At 41.1% G+C, this 19455-nt stretch overlaps 1 protein-coding gene across 1 annotated transcript; it reads left to right on the top strand.

The window, feature by feature from the left end:
* Nucleotides 1–2912: 2912 nt before the first annotated feature.
* On the top strand, nucleotides 2913–18604 carry LOC122881916 (pituitary tumor-transforming gene 1 protein-interacting protein). The gene is made up of 7 exons (XM_044208674.1): nucleotides 2913–3194; nucleotides 3457–3503; nucleotides 4311–4419; nucleotides 7473–7581; nucleotides 8847–8912; nucleotides 14028–14074; nucleotides 18132–18604. Exons 1-7 carry the CDS (start codon nucleotides 3080–3082, stop codon nucleotides 18179–18181), a joined length of 543 nt encoding a protein of 180 aa, XP_044064609.1. The 5' UTR covers nucleotides 2913–3079; the 3' UTR covers nucleotides 18182–18604.
* The last annotated feature ends 851 nt before the right edge of the window (nucleotides 18605–19455 follow it).

Below are 19455 nucleotides of genomic sequence, written 5' to 3'. Positions count from 1 at the left end.
CTGAGGAGTAGGTGAAGCTCCTGAAAGGGGTGATGGTTGGTGTGGTAAACAGGGGAGACTGACCAAACACATGGTTGTTGCCCTGTGGGTCGATGACATCAGGTTCAATTCCTGTTCGTCCATTCAGATCTCCGGTTAGCACGTTTCCCTGGGTCTGGAAATAGGCAATTTCTGAGTGGAGGGTTTCAAAAATGTCTTCTTCAAAATAAAGAGAATCTACTGGGGGTATATAAATAGCACAGATATGTAGGTCTCTATCAGTTATACCCAGGCTTTGATCTAATCTTAACCAAATGTGTGATTTACCCTGTTTAACTGGTGAGATCTGACGGCAAAGATCTCCACACCAAGATCCCCCCCGATGCTCTGCCCTTGCGTATGTTTTTTAATTTTATAGAGGGCACCATGACTTCATTAAATCCTGGAGGACAGTAAGTGAGCAGATCATTTTGACGCCATGTTTCTGTTACAGTTACATCAACATCTTTGATAGATGGATAGATTTCATCTCTCTCTCCGCCACCCCCTAGTCTCTCTTCCTTTTCCTCTCTTTTCACTCAGGCTTCTCTGTGCTGGACCGTCGGCCGTCCTGGGACCTCTCTCTCTGCCTTGGCTGTCGGTGCCTCATTCCAGATGTTTGGATCTGGATCTTTGTCCTCCAGGAGCTTAAGCCTCTCGCCTTTTCTCCTAACTGTGTGAATGGTGTGCTTGAGCTTTGGCTCTTGTGCGTTTGTGTGGTCTGTCCTAGTTCCAGGTCTCCATGGTGGAGAGGAGGTTCTGTAGCTCAGGTCCTATCTCTTTGGTGACCCCTGATTGTCCATACTGTAATTTTACTATGTTGGTCCAACGCTTACAATGTGAGGGCCCCAAGGCCCCTCTGTGTTTAAAATGTGAGCTCACCACTAGGGCCTCCCAGACCAGTCAGCGCTTACAATGTGAGGGCCCCCAGACCCCTTGGTGTTTAAAACGTAAGCTGACCACTCAGGCCCCTGGGCCCCTCAGCACTTGCCAGAATCACCAGAATCAGCTTTATTGCCAAGAAGGTTTACACATACGAGGAATTTGCTTTGGTATTTTGGTGCCTGACAATAAACATAGTAGAAGTATAAAGAAGCATAAAGAAACATAAAGCAAGTACTGCAGGTCAAGAATCCTAACTATAAAACTCATAATAAGATATTAAAGAATATTAAAACAAAAATATTATAAGAAAATAATAAAGAATATGTACAATGTGACAATGTGTTATTTAAATTACAGTGTGTGTAATGTGCAACATATTTACATGTGAATGTGCAAACGTTTACAGTGGTGGTATAATTAATCATGGTCAGTGGGGGTTCCGGCCCTTGTTGATGAGGCAGATGGAAAGAAACTGTTTTTGTGGCGTGAGGTTTTGGTCCAGATGGACCGCAGCTTCCTGCCGGAGGGGAGTGTCTGAAACAGTTTGTGTCCGGGGTGGGAGGGGTCTGCCACAATCTTTCCAGCTCGCCTCAGGGTCGTGGAGGCGGGTGGGGCTGAGTTCTCTCTGAAATCCACGACCATCTCCACTGTCTTTAGAGCGTTGAGCTCCAGGTTGTTCTGGCTGCTCCAGGTCACCAGGTGGTCAACCTCCCACCTGTAAGCAGACTCATCCCCATCAGAGATGAGCCCAATGAGGGTGGTGTCGTCTGCAAACTTCAGGAGCTTGACGGACTGGTGACTGGAGGTGCAACTGTTGGTGTACAGGGAGAAGCCTTGGGGGGAACCGGTGCTGATGGTCTGGGAGTCAGAGACATGCCAAGGTGGCATTTGTTCGCAGGTCGTCTGTGTGAAAGGGGTATAAGATAAAGTTGCAACTACTTACAGTGGGTTAAATAAATGTTAAAACAGCATGCCATAGGCATTATGCATAAATCAAAGCGGGAATAAAAACCTCATTGAGAGCTGAGCTAGCCCATATGAACAAGTGTTAGCTTTGTGTTAACCACAGACCTTATTTTCAGGGAACTAACCAAAACCTCATTCAAAAACCGACCACAGATCAAGCCGAGGAAACCCATGACCTACGTCACTTTGGAGTTCTGTTTGTGTCAGATCAGGTGTCTAACAGTGAGGTCATAGTGGAAAAGGTAAATGCACTCTCCCTGCATATCCATCAGACCAGGACATGAACTTTGCCAATTTGTGACTTTGCATGCACTTAATCTGGAGTCAGTGTTCCCCAATGTTGGCACTTCGGATTTTTCTAACTTTGCCACTCACGAATTGCCAGGGCGAGCGGACATTTTCCCTTTTATAATAAAAATGTTTTTTTTTCTTTTAGGCAGAATAAAAAATGAGTGCCAAACACATCTCGCTAGTGCTCTTTTGATATCTTGTACCTCGTTTCCCTCCCTCAGGGAACATTGGTTATATGCATAACTCACAGTTTTCTATGAAGCATGTGGTATTTTAGTTACTTGCTACTGTCTTTTAAAACATTCCATGACATGGGCAACTATATACAATGCAAATCTACTGAATGGCTAAAGTGTGTCTGTCTGCTAACATACTGTAAAAGAATCACATTGAGGTCTCACAGCCACTTGAAATGTGAAAATGTGATTCAAAATCATATTTATTGAAATAAAATGAAAAATTCAGAAAACATGGCAGTTAATCGTGATATTTTGATTGAGGTTTATTGGCCTATTTATTATTTTTTAAAGTTGAACGCACAAATCCGAGAGAATGAGTGCACCTCTCTCCGTAAAAAAAATGTTTTGGGCATTTTGTTATGGAGTTAAAAAATGCGTTAGAAGTTGTTAAAAATGTCAAGATGCCAAATGAGTAAAGAAAAAAGTTTAACAGTGAAACTAGTCGCTTGTATCGTTTGTTAAAAGCATGAACTCCTCCCGCCCGGGCTGTCAAGAACGACCAAACGCGCTAACCCTAGACACCCAGGAAATGACAGCAGTAGATCCGAGGCAAAACAGCAACAGCAACAGCAGTGTTTACCGAGAGTCGCGGAGCGCAAGGAAGGCAAGCGTCTAATCTCAACGAGATAGTCTGTATTTTAGACGCAGTGGAGCTTCCCAGCCGTTCTGTGGTTTTAACGATGCCGCCTTTTATAACCGAGAGACAGATACCGATCGCGGTGGTGTTTGGTGCCGTAGTGCTGTGTGTTAGCTTTGTTAGCCAGGGGGAATGCCAAACAACACCACCACCAACTCGTAAGTAGAATTTTAGTTTTAAAAGTCGTACAGTTGTTTTTACAGTTGGCAGAGGTAACAGCTCGCCTGGTAGTAAGATACCTTAATGCCAGTTTAGGTAGGTTAGTACATTGGTGAAAGAGGGTACATTTTTAAATAAAAATACGTCACGGTTGAATGTGACTGCAGCCACAGCTGGCTGCTGGGCTTGACCTGCTAGCACTGCTAACATGGCTTCTCGTTATTTTCGAGTAGTTACGTTTGTGTTTCTCTCTCTTTTCAGCCTGCTCTGCTTACAAAAACTGTGACTCTTGTGTTCCACATGCCAAGGTAAGGTTGCCACGAGTCATTTTGGTGTAGTGTGTGAAAGAAGAGACCACACCTTTGCCCGAACATGTCAAACTGCTGTCATAAATCATCATGTTTATGGTCCCTTGTTTGTCTGCACTTTCAGCGGCATGAGTTACTTAACCTCCCACAGTCACCACATGACTAATTAAATACTAAATAAAATGAAATAAATACCTCATCTTACTCCTATCGCCCGGGGATTTCAAATTCATTAAAAGAGTGACCCCAAAGGGCAATTACTTCAACAAATGGCAACTTTTAGTGCTGGTTTTCCTCCAGCAAAATACGCCGAGGCGGGCCTCTCAGAGCTGTGTGACCTTGTTAAGTTGATTTTCCTTTTTTTTTCTTTTTTTTTTTAATTTAACGGATAATACAGCTGTGTGAGATTTGATACATCTAGTTTACCATATGGTCATTTCAGTGATGAACAGAAACGCCTCACGTTAGGCGTTTTTGCAGATAAGTGAGGAATCGTTTGTTGTGACGGTTTTTAAAGGTGAATGAAATATTTCGAGGACACAGTCATCGTTCAGTTAACACTCCTAAAATAAGGGTTTTGATTTGAATAGGGCTGCCACTAAAGATTATTTTCATTATGGATTCATCCTCTGATCATTTTCTCAATAAATAGTTTGGTCTATAAAATGTCAGAAAATAGTGAAAGTCATCCGAATAGGTGCAGATTAATTCACTGTTGACTGATTAAATGGCTTTGTATATCAAATGACTGACTCTTAATAGAACCACAGCATGCCGAGGGTTGATCTTTGTGTTTTGTCTCCACAGTGTCTGTGGTGCTTCACCACCAACAACTGCACAGAATACCCAGTGAGCTGGTTGCTGCCTCCAGCCTCCGTGTGCCAGCTGTCCCAGGCCCGTTGGGGAGTGTGTTGGCGTGAGTTTATCAGTCTTAATATGATGTTAAAGACGGTGACTACGTCTGCTTCTCTCTTTCTTTTGTCACTTTCCAAGGCTGCAATCAATAATCCCACTGGTGTTGTAAAAGAGGTGTTTCTCACTGGAAAGTAAACATGTAAAAGGTTTTATTGGATTACACTGGAGAAGGAAACTCAAGTCCTAACTTGTTTCAGCAATCAAGGATTTGCATTTCAGGGAAATGTAGGCAGTGCATGTTGGAGGAGTGATACGAGGAAGTTGATGTGATGGTTCAGTACTCTGAAGATGTCGTACTTCATTGCCATTCTAACATGCAAAACAAAGAGTATACACACATATACAATAAAGAAACTGTGTAAAATACATACAACAATAAGAAAGATGTCCATAAAAATAAAAACAATGCAACTACAAAAAGAAGTAACTGTATTGCCACATGCCCATGTACAGGTGGAAGTCCTGAAATGACCTAGCTCTATAAAAGACTGTTAGGTTAGAGCTTAGGAGGCAAGCAGCAGGGCATGTGCAGTGGTGGGAGGTTCTCCTAGACAAACATGGAGTGTTTTAGCTGAGGGGAACAATTTTCTAAAGATACTTGGTGGTGTGAGTGGAGTCAGCCAAAATTCTCCTTTCACTTCATGTTGCTTCAGTGTCACAGAGGGGGTTGCAACTTAGGATCCTACATCTCATTCCTGCAGCACTCTACCGGCTTCCTCTCTTGTGTTTGCTGTGTCAGCTGTATACAAGTATGAGATATGTAGGTTCACACTCAAATTTTAATAGTTTACACAGAAATCCACATTTCACACATATAGAAAAGAAATAGGGAAAAAGATTACAAAAACATTGACAGCCACCTTGTGCACATGTTCAACGTGTACGCGTAGACTTATACAACATTTCTTATACATTGATAAACACTTGTCTATATAGAGAAGCTGCTTCACGCTGGACCCACTGTCACACTGGAGTAGTTGCATTACGATCACCAGATTCTATCTGAAATGTAGTTAGGGGTGTGCCACATCGTACTGTCCACAATAATATCGGTATAATTTTTAATATGATCAAAAAAATTCATATCGTGATAATGGCAGCATTCCGACTTGTTGACGTAATGACTTCATACCGTTATGCACAGCAACAACAAGCACGGCTGAAAGCGAAATGAACATTTCTACCGGCTCCACGGTGGAGGAGCTGGTTCCAAAAAGGGGAGCGACTTCAGTGGTGTGGAAGTGGTTTGGTTACAAAAGATCAGGTGTACAACAAACCACGGTCATATGTAAGAAGTGCAAAAAGACTGTAACAACAAAAGGGGGCAATACAACAAACTTATTTCTCCACCCCAAGCAGAAGCACCCGGTTGAGTAGGAGGAGCCAAAAATCCCGCGAGGAGAGCTCAACAGCTGTGAGTTCGAAACTAAAAATAGGTTTCAGTATTTTGTCATATCGTCGAGGATACATATCGCAGTGTGATACAGTTATTGGTGGAGAAAGAACACAAGCTGTGGAGCCTCCAGTGTTGCGGAGCGTTGGACAAGATAACTTGTTACCTATTTTAAGAACTTTCTTCCTGTCAAAGTGAAAAGAATGACAGCTCCAGCTGTGAAGACACTTGTCTAGTAGGCTTGAGCGGTATCAAGGTATTACAGTATATCAGTGCATTTAGAAATCCCGAAGGTATGATTTTTAATACCGTCAAAAATACAGACGTTATGGCTGAGTGATATTTTAAAGTTTTCCAACCGTCAGCCCAACATCCGGTGATCGCACATATATCCGTGCAGGTGTGCGCCCCCCCCCCCCCCCCAGTTTCAGCTGGGAGATGTGTGCAAGCAGCAAGTTCTCTTTTTTTTTTTTTTTTTAGGCTGATGACGTCATAAAATATGACCACAGATATTCAAAGCTTCATTCAAAAACCTTCAAATGCAAAAACAAAAAACAAAAAAAGACATTTGGTACCGCAGTTAGTGGGCTAATTGCATATTAGACACAACATTATAGTCTAGACAATGTCATACATGCTAATGACTTCTATCACCAGCAGCTCTGCTTTTATTGTTGTTTGTTTTTTTAGGTTTTTACACAAATACTGTCATATACCCCGGTGAAATGTCATGACCTTTACACACTCATGATTTTTTTTAAAGAATATTGTCGGTGCCGTCTTGAGAGGCGTACTCCACACAGGTTGAGTTAGGAAATTTAACACATTTGTTGGGGAAGTCAGGGTATTTTACACCAAAAACATCACTTTACAAGAAGTAAATTAGTGTTTCACTCATTGATGCAATAGATAGTTTTTAGCTCAACAGTAGTGGATAAAAAACAACACTAACAGATACAAGGGAAGAACCTTTTTATGGAAAGTTGAAGTGAAGTCGTTAAGGCCATAGTGGGAAACCTAAATGTAGGTTTGTTGACAAACTGACCACAAACCCCTCACTAGCTTCCTAGCTAGTACAAATACAGAAGAACATAAAAATGTACATGGAAGAAGGGGCCAACTTACAACCTTCCAGTTTTTTAAAAGCTGTGTTGTTGTGCTTTCTGCAAAATCTCAACATAGTAGTAGTTGATTTTTGGAGAAAAGCTGACCCACTGTGCCTTCCAGAATCAGATTAGCATACTTTCTCACTGTGGTAACATTCTCACTGCTGCTAGTTCAGGTGGTTTATGACTTGGTAACTTGGCAAAGTGATGTTATTGCTTTAATGTGTCACCAACCAAAACTGATAAACATTATATTGCTGCTGGAGTGGATTCTGACCTTGACATAAAGTCTCTATCTGATTTAGCCTTGTTTGATGTCTTAGTTATGTTTTCGCGGGAAAAGGAACTGTAGTGTGCAGTTTCATCATTACAATGTGATGACTTGTAGTGTTGCAGAGAAGTCAGCAGGTGGCTCCATTGGCACACAAGTTGAGTTTATATTGTCATTTAAGGGAAAGAGCCAAAAGTTTCTGGTTTCATTTATATAACCTCAGAATAAATCCTATTCTTGTAAAGAATATGAATATGAATTATTTGTCTCCTTGTGTGATTCAGTGAACTTTGAAGCCCTGATCATTGCCCTTGCTGTCCTGGGCGGAACCATCCTCATCAGTATTATTGTATGCTGCTGCTGCTGCTGCTGCTGCAAGAAGCGGCCATCAAGGTAAGGTTACATGACGAGTCAGTGGCGTTTTAGTGCAACTGTAACGTGTTTTTGAGTGAACAAAGTATTAGCAAGATGTTTCAGTTACTATAAAGCACTTAGATTGTGCATACCCGCAGGTTATGCTAGCTAGACTGAGATCAAAAATCATGACCTCTTCAGGAGAGGTAATAATGCAGTCCAATGCAACACCAACCCTGACTCAACTCTCTGACACAGTGTCAAGAAAAACTGCACATGATAATAAAGATAGGATTTGTTGTAGTGCTATTGTAAAGGATTGCATTAATCCCTAATAAATTAGTAACTTGGTGTAAAGGCGAAGAATTTTAATAAAGCACAAAATTGCCCTTGGGTAGTATCGTCCAGTGCTGATTTGAAAACAGTACCAATACTATGTGAGCCTGTTGTAACCTAAACAATCAAAGTAACTCCCAGCTTGTAAAAAAGAAAAGACTTAATGATAATTAGAGCCTTGTGTCAGCCATGTCTGTTAATCAAAGTTGTACCTCTGTGACATTAATGCGGTGCTAAAGTAAAAGGAGCTCTTAATGGCCATTATTGGCAAACACTTCAGCGCAGCGAACCTCTTGAGTTGAGCTCCCATGAATCAGGGTTACGTTCACTCGCCGCCGTTGCTCTCGTAGCTTCATCATTTTAGCTTCCTTTACAAGACAACTGCATGTGCGGCGCTGTCATTGTGCTGGAGTGAAATGAAAACGTCATGTCAGTCAATCAACTGCAGGCTGGCCTGTCACACGCTGACAGTCCTGTGGGTGTAGGAGTCTCGTTCATGTCTGTTATCTGACAGGAAAAAAATGGGACGAAGAGCATGCCTGAAACACACACACACACACACACACACACCAAGCGTCCGTTTACGTAAACAGATTGTAGTTATATTTACCTGCAGGCAATTGTATTTTCTCCCGTCCTGATTGCTCAGTTTCCATTCAATTTTGGTAATTCCATTATCAAAGGTGACGTACGTTGTTTCTGTAACAAAAGCTCTCACTTTACCTTTGAACATCAATTTCCTTTTGTTTCTTAAGCTGCAGAGACGATGCCTGAATCAAATATAAATCAGGCTCCGGAGAATTTGAACCACTGTAACTTCTAAGTTGTTATGCTTTGTGGAAAGAATATCCCTCAAGCAAACGTAGCAAACTGTAGATGTATGTAATTTGTCACATTTAGATGAGTGTGTTTTTGTTCTTCTCTGGTTCTGTAATTCTGATACTCTGTTTATGCCTCCTTATTGTAAGTCCTGACAGAGATGAGGAGATATTTGCCAGGAGGAGAGAGGAGATCAAACAGCGCGCCGATGAGCGGTAAGAACATCTCTCCAGGCTTAAGCAAAAATGGGTTGAAGCTGACAGTAACAAATTATAACTGTTTATTTAAGTAACAGCTTCACATGGTAGCATGTTCCTCTGCATTTTAGAACTTGAAGTGAAACCAATATTGTTCTAAAGCGAGGTCTTTGTGTTTTTTATGTCTGGCCGTAATGCAGTGACTGACTAATGCAGTGTCGCTCCCCTCTGGTTCCAGTGAAAACCACAACATGTAAACATGGAAGGGCCGGGAGATATGACTGAAATCATTTTCACAATTTAAGCAGGATTGTTTTCTGATAACTATATATATTAAGATATAGTAAATGTTAGCAAAATCACATATAAAGTAAAAATACTTTTATTCATTACACCAGACAAAACTCTGTAAAACAAAAACTTCAATAACTTATTTAGTTAGTTTTTAATTTTGAATTTATTTGTGGAACCATAACATGATGTGATCATATCATTACAATATCATAACACTGACAGATGATAATCAGTACTGTTGAATTATAGCCCAGCTTTAGAACATAGATGTATTTGATTACAGTTTTCTAATTTATTGTCTACAATTAAAACGAGAGAGAAGAGAGCGCACACCTCTGCCAAGGCTGTAAAATCCTCTAAATGTGTTTTTAATCATGGAAAATGTATACAGGTTTCATTTACACGTGGATCCAGATCTCCATCAGAATGCACATAGGGATATTTGGAGGGTGGCTAAACCCTGCGGATATCAGGGTATTGAACGAGGATGAATTGTGCAAAATATCAAGTGAGACAGACTCATGACAACTAAGGTATGGCCGCTTAAATGTACGTTGTTTCTGTAGCGCCATCAAATTTTGCATTTGGTGCGCATGCCATCTTGGTTGCAATTGCACAAAGGGTTCCAGAATTATGGAAATGTATGTCACATAGGACATGCCTAAAGTAATTGGACAACCAGTTCTAGGGAAAGGGTGCATAATAGAAAAAAAATATATAAACTAGGAAGTTATTCCTTTGGGGCGCCCCTGTGGTTTAGAGGTTAAGGACCATAGTAAACTAAAACTAGCAAATATCGCTAATATACATTTGTTCATATAGTATAATATAAATACTAAAAAGATCAGACTAAGAAAATGACCAAAAGATCTAATCCTATTCTTTTAATACGTTGGGTTTTTGCCTCTCGATATCCCAGCAGGACCTTCATGGGATTTCCTACAACGGAATAGTTCATAGTCCCCAACAAAAGGACCCGTTGTGTGTTTGGGATTCAGCAACTGGTGTGTGTGCGCCGCCCCAACAAGTCCATGTCCCAGAGGAGGAGCTCAGTGTTCCTTGACTCGCATCCCAAAACACCAATTGGATTGTCGAGGCTGAGCAGCTGCTCTTTGGTAATGTGGTCATAAATAGAGTGGGCTACATCCTGAGGAGTACCATTCACTGTCAAGGAAACCGTGTGAATCATATAGCAGTGTGTGTTAAGTAGCCAGTAGACCTGGGAGCCTTCCTCTTCCTGCTCTCCATAAATGTTTCAGCCTCATCTTTGTGTTTATTGCCTGTGCTCCCAGTGCATTCATCCTCCGAGGATGGCTGGGTGATGTGTGGGTAAGGAGGGCAGTCGTGCAGAAAGATAGTCAGTAACCGTGGTTCATCGTCATCACTTGCAGTGCTGGGAACATCAGAGCCCTGGTTCTGTGTGTTTGAGATAGAGCCTGTGAGTTGAATTATCCAACCTCTATGAGCTTTTCTCTCACGTGATACAGAATCTAGTCAGGGTTTCCTGCGGTGAGCGTGATCAAATCTCAGAAGTCAGACTTAGTGCAGTGACCTACATAGATACAGTTCATGTTGTGAACAGGACATTCAGAATAGATTGGACCCATAATCGGAAAGACTAGTGCTTTTAGACACTGCCGCCTGGCCCCTAGAGAGCCGGCTCACAGCACTGAGCCTTCATCGTCATCTGAGCCCGGGCTGGAGAGCAGGCTGGAATCATTAACAGCTCCCGTGAGGGACTGACCCATACAGCTTTTTGACTGCTAAGTGGTATTACTGCTTTTTAAGCAGAAACACAGAATTAGGTGTTTTTATTCGGTATTTTTGTTAGAAGAAATCCTTTTGAAACCGTATTTACGCCACTAAAACTCCTGTTGAAACCCAAATAATAAAAATATTTTTATTAGCAGCTGTTAGGCCTTCTTAAGCTAGTAATGTGCTTCTCCACACAAGCAAACATACACTGGTGTCGTTTGGACACGTTTGTGTGTGTGTTTCTTGAGAAGTCTGCATGAACCAGACGTTTTAAAACCTGACCCGACTCAGCCCAGCTCGTACGGCTAAAAGTGAGATCCAAAACCACCCCGATTTGACTTAGCCTTTTAGTTTTTCCTCCTTCAAAGAGAAGGCAGCCCAAACCTTTTCTTTCATGCCCCCCCTTTGGAAACCAAAAAGGGCCTAATGGATGGCACGTAAATCGATTCAATCTTCGTCATTCATTTAAAAGTCATTGAAATTACAAAATCAAGAACATGAGCTGCTTGTTTCTTTTAAAGCATGTTTCTCAGCTTGTGCTGTGCAAATGAAAACTGCCTGAACTGCCACAATTTCAAGACTCATTGTTCTCCTTTTTATATTGATGGTGAACAGAGTAAAAAAAAAAAAAGGTTGTTGACGAACATTTTTCGTCATAGTCTTCGTTAACGAAATTAACACTGCGTTCCACCCCGCTTCTTTCACCCTGGTCATCGGCACGGCCCCTGCAATGTCTGAAGCACCCAGTGGGATACGTGTTTAATGGCAACACTTAGCAATAGCAATAGCCGCCACCTTACAGTATGCAACTCTGTCACATCTCATAATAATAAACCACCGGTCTTATCTGATCCATTTAGCTGAACTTTAGCTTTCCCTGTATTGGCCCAAATTAATGTGGCTGGTAAACTCAGAAGCTCTTTCCTGGCTGAACGTGACAGTTCAAACATGATATAGAACAGAACTATGTACAGGCACGATCGCGGTTCATACAAGGTCAGAATGTTCTCACAGTGAAGACGCCCTCACCCAATCCTCAGGGATTTTGAGAAGCTCCTCTTTAGCAAAGCTTTACTTTATTTTATATATTTATAACTGACCATTAGCTTGCCGGGCTACTGCAACACATCAGCCACGGTTTCTGCCTCTCTCACTTTTTTCACTGGAAATTGTGTGTCCTATTTGCAACACAGGACACATGGACACGGACCACTAATTATCTAGAAAGAGAGAAAGAGCTAGACAACAATGTCTGAATATATTGATAAAACCTGGAGGTGGAGGAGCAGAAACTTCAAAGTCTTCTGGAAGTGAAGCTCTACGTTGCTTTCAGATCCAGCTCAGCATTTCCATAGATGCTGGAAAAGATTCCATCCTCTGCTCACCTTCTTTCCACTTCCCTTTTTTTCCTCTTTCTTTACTTCCCACTTGTTGCATGCAGCCATATTTACGTAGAGAGAGTGACATGTCAGTCAATAAGTTGCGTATAAGCCGGCAGCACAGCAAGCGCACAGATGGCAGGCAGACCTCAGCCACCCTGATTGCTCACAGATCACTACCTGGCAATAAAACACTGACTGATTTACACCAGCTCTTTGTGCAGAGATTAAGAGAAGTGACGTCCCTGGAGGTCCAGAGCAAAAAACCTCCTCGCAGGCTTTTGTTACTCCTCAGAAAGGCTGGGTGAGGGGCTGACAGCAGGCCTGTTTGTGGTTCACTGCCAGCTAAAATGTAGCATGGAAGTCTGCTGAGTGAAAATATGACTTAACACTCCACAACAAGCCAGTGTTTAAATGCCATTCTCCATAAGGAATGCGGACAAGCCTTTTTATACTTGGTTGGCTGTCATGAATGGAAAAAAAATGAAAATAGGTATTTTCCCACGGGTTTATTTTTGCTTTCTTTTATCTAAACAAAACAGTTTCTTCAATATGTAGCACATTTTACCAAATAAAAAATGTGTCACTTGCCTTCTGTCTGATAGAACGTTTGGAGGGCCGAGTAATGAGTTGTGTTTAATGACAGGCCAAGTTGTTGGACATTTATTGCTGCTGATGTATTCTTTTACTATTCTCATAGTTAGACGTTATGTTGAAGGGGCCCTGTGTCTTCCTTTTCAAATAAACGCCCAGGATCAGCAGTGTTTATAGAAAGCTAGGCAAATTTCCTTCTGTTCAGAAATCAAACAGTCACAGACTCACAGCTAAGCAATAAAAGCAACACCAGTTCTGTTAAGAATTTGTCGTCTCGTCTTTCCGCCAAAATAACAGAAAAGTATCGATCGTGGTATTGATAAAGACTCGGATCATTAAGCAGTCTTGAAAATGATATCAATAAAAAATTAATGATCCCCATCCCTAGTAAAAATAACAGAAGCTTACCCAGTACATTGCTCTTGATGACCAGCGGCTGTCAGCTGTAGATAACACAGGATTTGGTCGTCTTCTCAGTGTACTGGAGCCAGAGTATGAGATTCCCAGCCGTCACCGCATCACAGAAAGCGTATTACCAGAGCGGCATGACTTTGTGAAAAAGCAGCACATTTCAGCCTTCAGCTTCACCACTGATATTTGGACTAGCAGCGTTAGCCCAATGTCTCTCATCAGTTTAACTGTACAGTGGACGGATGAGGATTTTACTCCTCCAGAGGGTCGTTTTACAAGCAAAGATCACACTGTGCTCTAGGACAACGCCAAAAAACCTGATCAAGGCCATGAGTGATGCTGGACTCCCTAGCCTGCCATGTGTCGCTCACACCCTCCAGCTGGCTGTTAACAAAGGTCTTTTGGCTAGGGTTATAACATGTATGCTCATCAGCAAATGCACACTGGGGTTGATGTTTTGTGCTGACGATGTAGGATGACATCACCAACAGTGTCCAATGAATCAGTTACCTGTTAGTCCATATGGCTTCATGTTCACACCTCTTGGTTAATTTGTAAAAAGTCAGTGTGAACGCGAAAACAGACAAGAACTAAAACACAGCAATTCAATATTTTTCTTCCTTAGGCCGGACCAAATGAACCGAACTACAGGTGTGAAATGACTTAACTTTGATTCTTCTTTTTGTTTTTGTTTTTGCAGGAAAGGGGAGAGAAAGGCAAGGCACGATGAGATCCGCAGGAAGTATGGTATGTGTGAATCTTGTTTTACATTGTATTACCATATGTAGTCCATTCAACCTCTTTAATGATACTATAACAGATTCTGTACTCATTGCTCCCTGTGCTGTATACACTTGCTGTACTTGAGTTGATCAGTAAGTCTAACGCAGTGCTGGACGTAGACTACCCCTCCTCTCTGTTCTGTTCATGTTAGCTAGTTGTCTTGGGATGCATGTTGAATCGGTTTCAGATTTTCCAGGACATTGTCATTGACATTGTCATTTCCATACCCTGTGCCAGCAATGCATTATTAAACAGTATAGGCCTTGTCCTCAAGCACGGTAATTCAGGTCACGTATAGGTTACACTAACTCCTGTCTGCTTAAATCAATTTAAGCATAATTTATCATACATTGGTGTCAAGTGTAAGTCCCCTCGTGACTGTGAGCAGGTTTACAGGTCACTCAAGCAACAAAGGTTTGCCTTTGAACAAAAAGCACTCTTGGTATCATAGTCTGTACCATACGCTGTATGGGTCTGTGTAGAGCAACAGTGACATGCAGCAAACCCGGTCAAAATAGGGCAAAAACAGATTAATCAGTAGTCACCTAATGCATGGGAAACTATAAGCTTAGTTATTCTCCTCTCCAGCAGTGTGGTATTGACCAAACTGTTTAAGATCACATTTTAAAGGATCATTCTGATCAATTCTTGGTTTCTTATTTTCATAGTTTTGGCCATTATGATTATATTGCACTCATCAAGTTAATTCTGAAGATCATGAAACATGGCAACTTTGCTCCAACAGTCTGACAAGGCAAGAAACATGAGTAGTCAGATGATCATACAGGTTGTAAACAGGCCAGCAGTTTAGCCAGATTATCTTATATCTTATATTCAACATTTAGGATAGTGGGGATCATAGACTAAAATGTTTCTGGAATAGAATTCCTGTCATTAAAAAAAAAAAGAATCCAGTAGCAAAGAAATGTCTTTATTTTAAGAAGCCGGGGTCACAAACATTTCTAGATCCATAAACCTGATAATTGTCTGCTCGCTCGTGTTTCTTGCCCCATTGGACTTCTTTGATGCTGTCGTGTTCCCAGACCTAAGCCTTAAACTTGGAGACTACAGTGTTAGTGGATATATAGGAATGTTGGCTATTGCAATCAAATTTTGCTATTGGCTGGAGGCAGGTGACGTATATGGTGGCAGCTCTCGTCCTGCTTGAAAACGGACCAATAGCAAAATTTCAATTTATGTGCGAGGAATTACTTCCCATTGATTGAGTCCTGTGCCTTAGCGTCCCCTGGTATCATCAGTGAAGTAAGATGTCAGGTTATGTGGTTTTTGTGTATGGACAACATGGCAGAGTGATGGATGGTGGTGTGTTCCTCGAGCCTCCTGCTCTCATTAGTTTACTTCCACAGGAATTGCAGACAAGGCTCTCCTTTCATACTCATTCTGGTCTTTTCTGTAAAACACAATCCAGGGAGCTATATTACAGACTCTGTGGGACTAAACGCTTAAGTCGTGTTATTTCCTTAAAGCACTGGCTCTCAGTTGAGGTTGAGAATCATTGAAGGTGGCTGAGGGTTCCTTGAGGGAGGGCCAGGAGGTTATTCAGCAAAATGATAAATGGTTGTATGTCACTATCAGTCAAAATTAGCCCAGCAAAGGAAAATGAATTATAATTTAAGGTTTCACTCCAGGCACTTTATTCCCAGCACAGTGTCATAGCCTGTATAAGTTAGACATAGACAGTTCTACGGTTCAGGAGTGACTCAACACTGACCTGGCTCCCCCAGACTAAAAGCAGCATTATACTTGCTGAGAATTCATTTTCGTCAAAGTTTCTTCAGACAAAAAGGATGCATCAAAAGGTTTAAATGTGCCGGGGATATACATAATATGTAAAACAAGTTGTATAAAGTAATTTCTTTGAATTGCCTCAAGTGATGTCATTTGAGTCGGCGTCAGTTGGGCCTGAAGACTAAAAGTTTGGAGTTAGAAAGAAGTGAGGTAGAGCTCTGGAGCCAGCTCCTTATCTCTGATTGAGGCTAGAGGCTCGACGATACGTTAGCAGCTACTAGCATAACACACCCAAATCTGACCCAACTGTTTGTGGTTGAGTTGCATTGTGGGTAATGTAAGTGCCAGGTTTTGACAAGGAAGAAGAACGTGTAGAATAAAAATGACGATATCTCTGGTTCTGCTGCAACGATTATGACTCTGTAAATAATATTATAAAGAGTGCGGTCTAGAGCTACTCTGTAGGACAAGTGCAATGAGATAACGTCTGTTATGAACTGGTGCTATATAAATAAAATTGAATTGAATTTAATCCTTTTTGTCCATCGGGAATCCGACAATGTTATAGGAGTGCAATGCTACATTGGTGGTACAGTGCCTGAGTCAGGATATGATTAGCCTACCTTAGCATAACGATTGGAAGCAGGGGGAAACAGCTAGCCTAGCTCTGTCCAAAGTGAAAAATGACATCTAACAACACCTATGGCTCACTATTTAACACATTATATCTAGTTTGTTTAATCTGTACACAAACAGAAATGTAAAAATGACAATTTGTGGTTTTAGGGGGAGTTACATATTGGAGCTATTTCTTGCTATTTCCTTTGCTTCCAGTCTTAATGCTATGCTAGGCTAACCACCTCACAGACACGAGGTTGATATCAATCTTCTCATCTCATTCCTGAGAAGAAAGCAAATGTGTATTTCCCAAAATGTGGAACTATTCCTAATTCTTTATATAGCAGCCACCACTGTTTGACATCTGCATTTAGTCCAACCTCTCCATGCTAACATCTCATGGTCTTAAGGTTTGCTTCCGCTCACTGAGCTTGTTGGATGACGTCTGTATCTAATGACCAATGTTATAGTTTAGAAATCCTCAAATTCCCTCAGCTGCCCATCAGCCCAGCTGTTGTTTTGTCAGCAGTATTTCTGGTTCGTCTGGGTTACAGTTAACTCTTTAATCATCAGGCAACACCTTTGAATTTGTTGTTCACATACTGTACCTCAAAGAAAAAACACTCCATAAATCACCTACAGTGAGACAGTTAGTTATATATTGTTCTTCACCCTTTAGTGAAAGAAATACACAATCATATTTGGAATATAGTAGTATGAGAGGAACATTAATAATAAATATCTTTCTACTGTATCATCACTTTTCAATTTGAGCAGCTTATTTTCTACACTGGGATGTTGTGAAACTGTTCAAATATAGAATAAAGTGGCTTAGTTTTTTTTTCTTGTGGTAGTCCCGAGCGTATTCAGTAATGCACTTTTACGAGCTGTCTCATCTCTTCTGTGACATGGGCTATACCAGTCATAGCTATATGGATGATGTTAAAGGGAAACGCCACTCACTTTTCATGGAGAGTATTACTCAGCCTTGTGAAAATGACCCTAGTGATGTCATTAGGGTTATCCCAGCTTGAGCTTAAGAATACAAATTTTTATCTGAAAGCGTACATTAAATATGAGGTGTGGCATTTGAAAGATGTGGGCATGGTTTTAATGAAAGACGCAGTTGAGTTGCATTATGGGATCTAGTGTTTATGAAGCCTGATCCAACTAAAAGTCAGGATATCACGGCCTCTGAATTTTTAATTCCATTTTACATTTTTTGTTTGTTTTGTTTTATATCTGCCTCACAAGTCCCTTAATGTCTTTGAAGTGCAACACCAAATCACTTGAGTACCCCTTTAATGCCTGTTGTGATCTTTGGGGATTGTGAAAAGTCATTCTGGGAAAGATGAAAAAGTAGTAGTAGTAGACAGGGCAGACTGAGGAAAAGATTGAATTGGATAAATTCAACCATTTCAGCCATGCACTAAACAACAGATTTTTAACAATGTAAGAATAATCAAGTTAATTTCATGAAATGTATGTCCTCGGACTAATGTGGTCGTCATTAGAGAATCCTTACCTCAGAGATCCATGGAAAATGTAGGAAATCAGAAGAAGAACACAGCACATCATGTTCCCTGACCCTGCATGAGCTTCTGTGTTTTCATTTCGTCTCCACTTTCTCTGCCTTCCTCTTTCCTCTGTGCAGGTCTGATCGGTGACTCGGACCACCCATACAGCAAGTTTGAGAATGAGTAAAGCAGCTGCACTGGAGGAGCTCCTCAGACAGCATGTTGAGCTGCTCTTCAGTCGTAGCTTGGAGTGATGCCCGTTTCTCAGTGAGACAAATACCAGAGTTCAGAATAATCCATTTCAGACAAAAATCACCATTTCACACTTTTCAAACAATAACAAAGCTGGGAAGAAAATCTGAATTTCTTTAGCCTTCTGATTCGTGATGAGGATGCAGTGTTGTGTGTTGGACGGATGTTGAAGCTTGTTTTAAAACTTCCTGCAAAGTTCTTTCGTCTTCTTACTTTTCATTATGAGCAGTCTCTTTTTTAATATTGTAGTTTCATATCAGTCTTTGCACTTTGTACATACAGTATTGATTTATGAAATACAAAATAATGATTGTACCGCAGATGTGTTCTGACATGAATAAAAATCTTCTCTGTATAATGAGGTTTTCTTCATTTGTACTGTAGATAAATGCTTTTCTGACTGTTTGCAGGCCGTCCAAAGAGTTTTGAAAGGTTTTGTAGCTTTTCAGCACAGACTCTTAAGAAGATGATAAACCACTGAATGCAGACTGCTGTTGTGTCCTCCAGCAGTGGCAGTGTACTGGGCCATAGACTCATACTGACAGAGAACAGTTCACCAGCTTCCCCCCTCACTCCTGTGGACCTCCATCACCTGTCGTAGTGATGGCCCGAACCGGCTGATACGCTTAGAGGCTGTGCAGCATCCAAACGGAGCTTTTGTGGAACTTTGGGAGGGCAGATGCGTGTAGCTGTGGCAAGAAAAGTTTGCAACAGTTAAATATTTCACAATTACAGCTGTCTCCAGCCTTTTTTAATATCGTTTCCTAAACAATAAATCTTCACTGGAGGAGCAATATGGACATGAAGCTATTACAGCCATTAAAATTCTATAAATCCACCGTTGACTGTAAGCGCTGATGGACATTTAGTGACTTTTCCCCGTTCATGTTCTGTGTGCTGTGTTAAATAAAAATAATGTGAGAGCATTAGATAATTATTGCGTTTGCTACTCTGAGTGATGGATTGATGTGGGAGCAGTTTGCAGCTCTTTAAGTGAACGCTCATAAATTGTATTGTCATATCTAGGGCTGATTTAATTTATATGATATACAGTGGTGGAATGTATTTACTCATGTGCTCTACTTCAGTGCAGTTTTGAGGTATTTGTACTTTTTGTACGTACTTAATGGAGCAGTTTTTGCTACTAAAGTAGTACTTTTTACTCCACTACATGTTTTCACAGCTCCAGATTCTAGTTACTTTATAGAC

The sequence above is a fragment of the Siniperca chuatsi genome, linkage group LG9, assembly GCF_020085105.1.
Source record: "Siniperca chuatsi isolate FFG_IHB_CAS linkage group LG9, ASM2008510v1, whole genome shotgun sequence".
NCBI lineage: Eukaryota > Metazoa > Chordata > Actinopteri > Centrarchiformes > Sinipercidae > Siniperca > Siniperca chuatsi.
Note: the sequence above shows the minus strand (reverse complement) of the source record. Positions and strands in the feature narration are given on the sequence as shown.

Excerpts from the sequence above, each read along its gene's own strand:
- LOC122881916 (XM_044208674.1), top strand. The coding sequence starts at position 3,080 with ATGCCGCCTTTTATAACCGAGAGACAGATACCGATCGCGGTGGTGTTT. Across the intron at positions 4,420-7,472 it reads CCGTTGGGGAGTGTGTTGGC|TGAACTTTGAAGCCCTGATC; the intron begins GTGAGTTTATCA and ends TGTGTGATTCAG. Across the intron at positions 14,075-18,131 it reads TGAGATCCGCAGGAAGTATG|GTCTGATCGGTGACTCGGAC; the intron begins GTATGTGTGAAT and ends TCCTCTGTGCAG.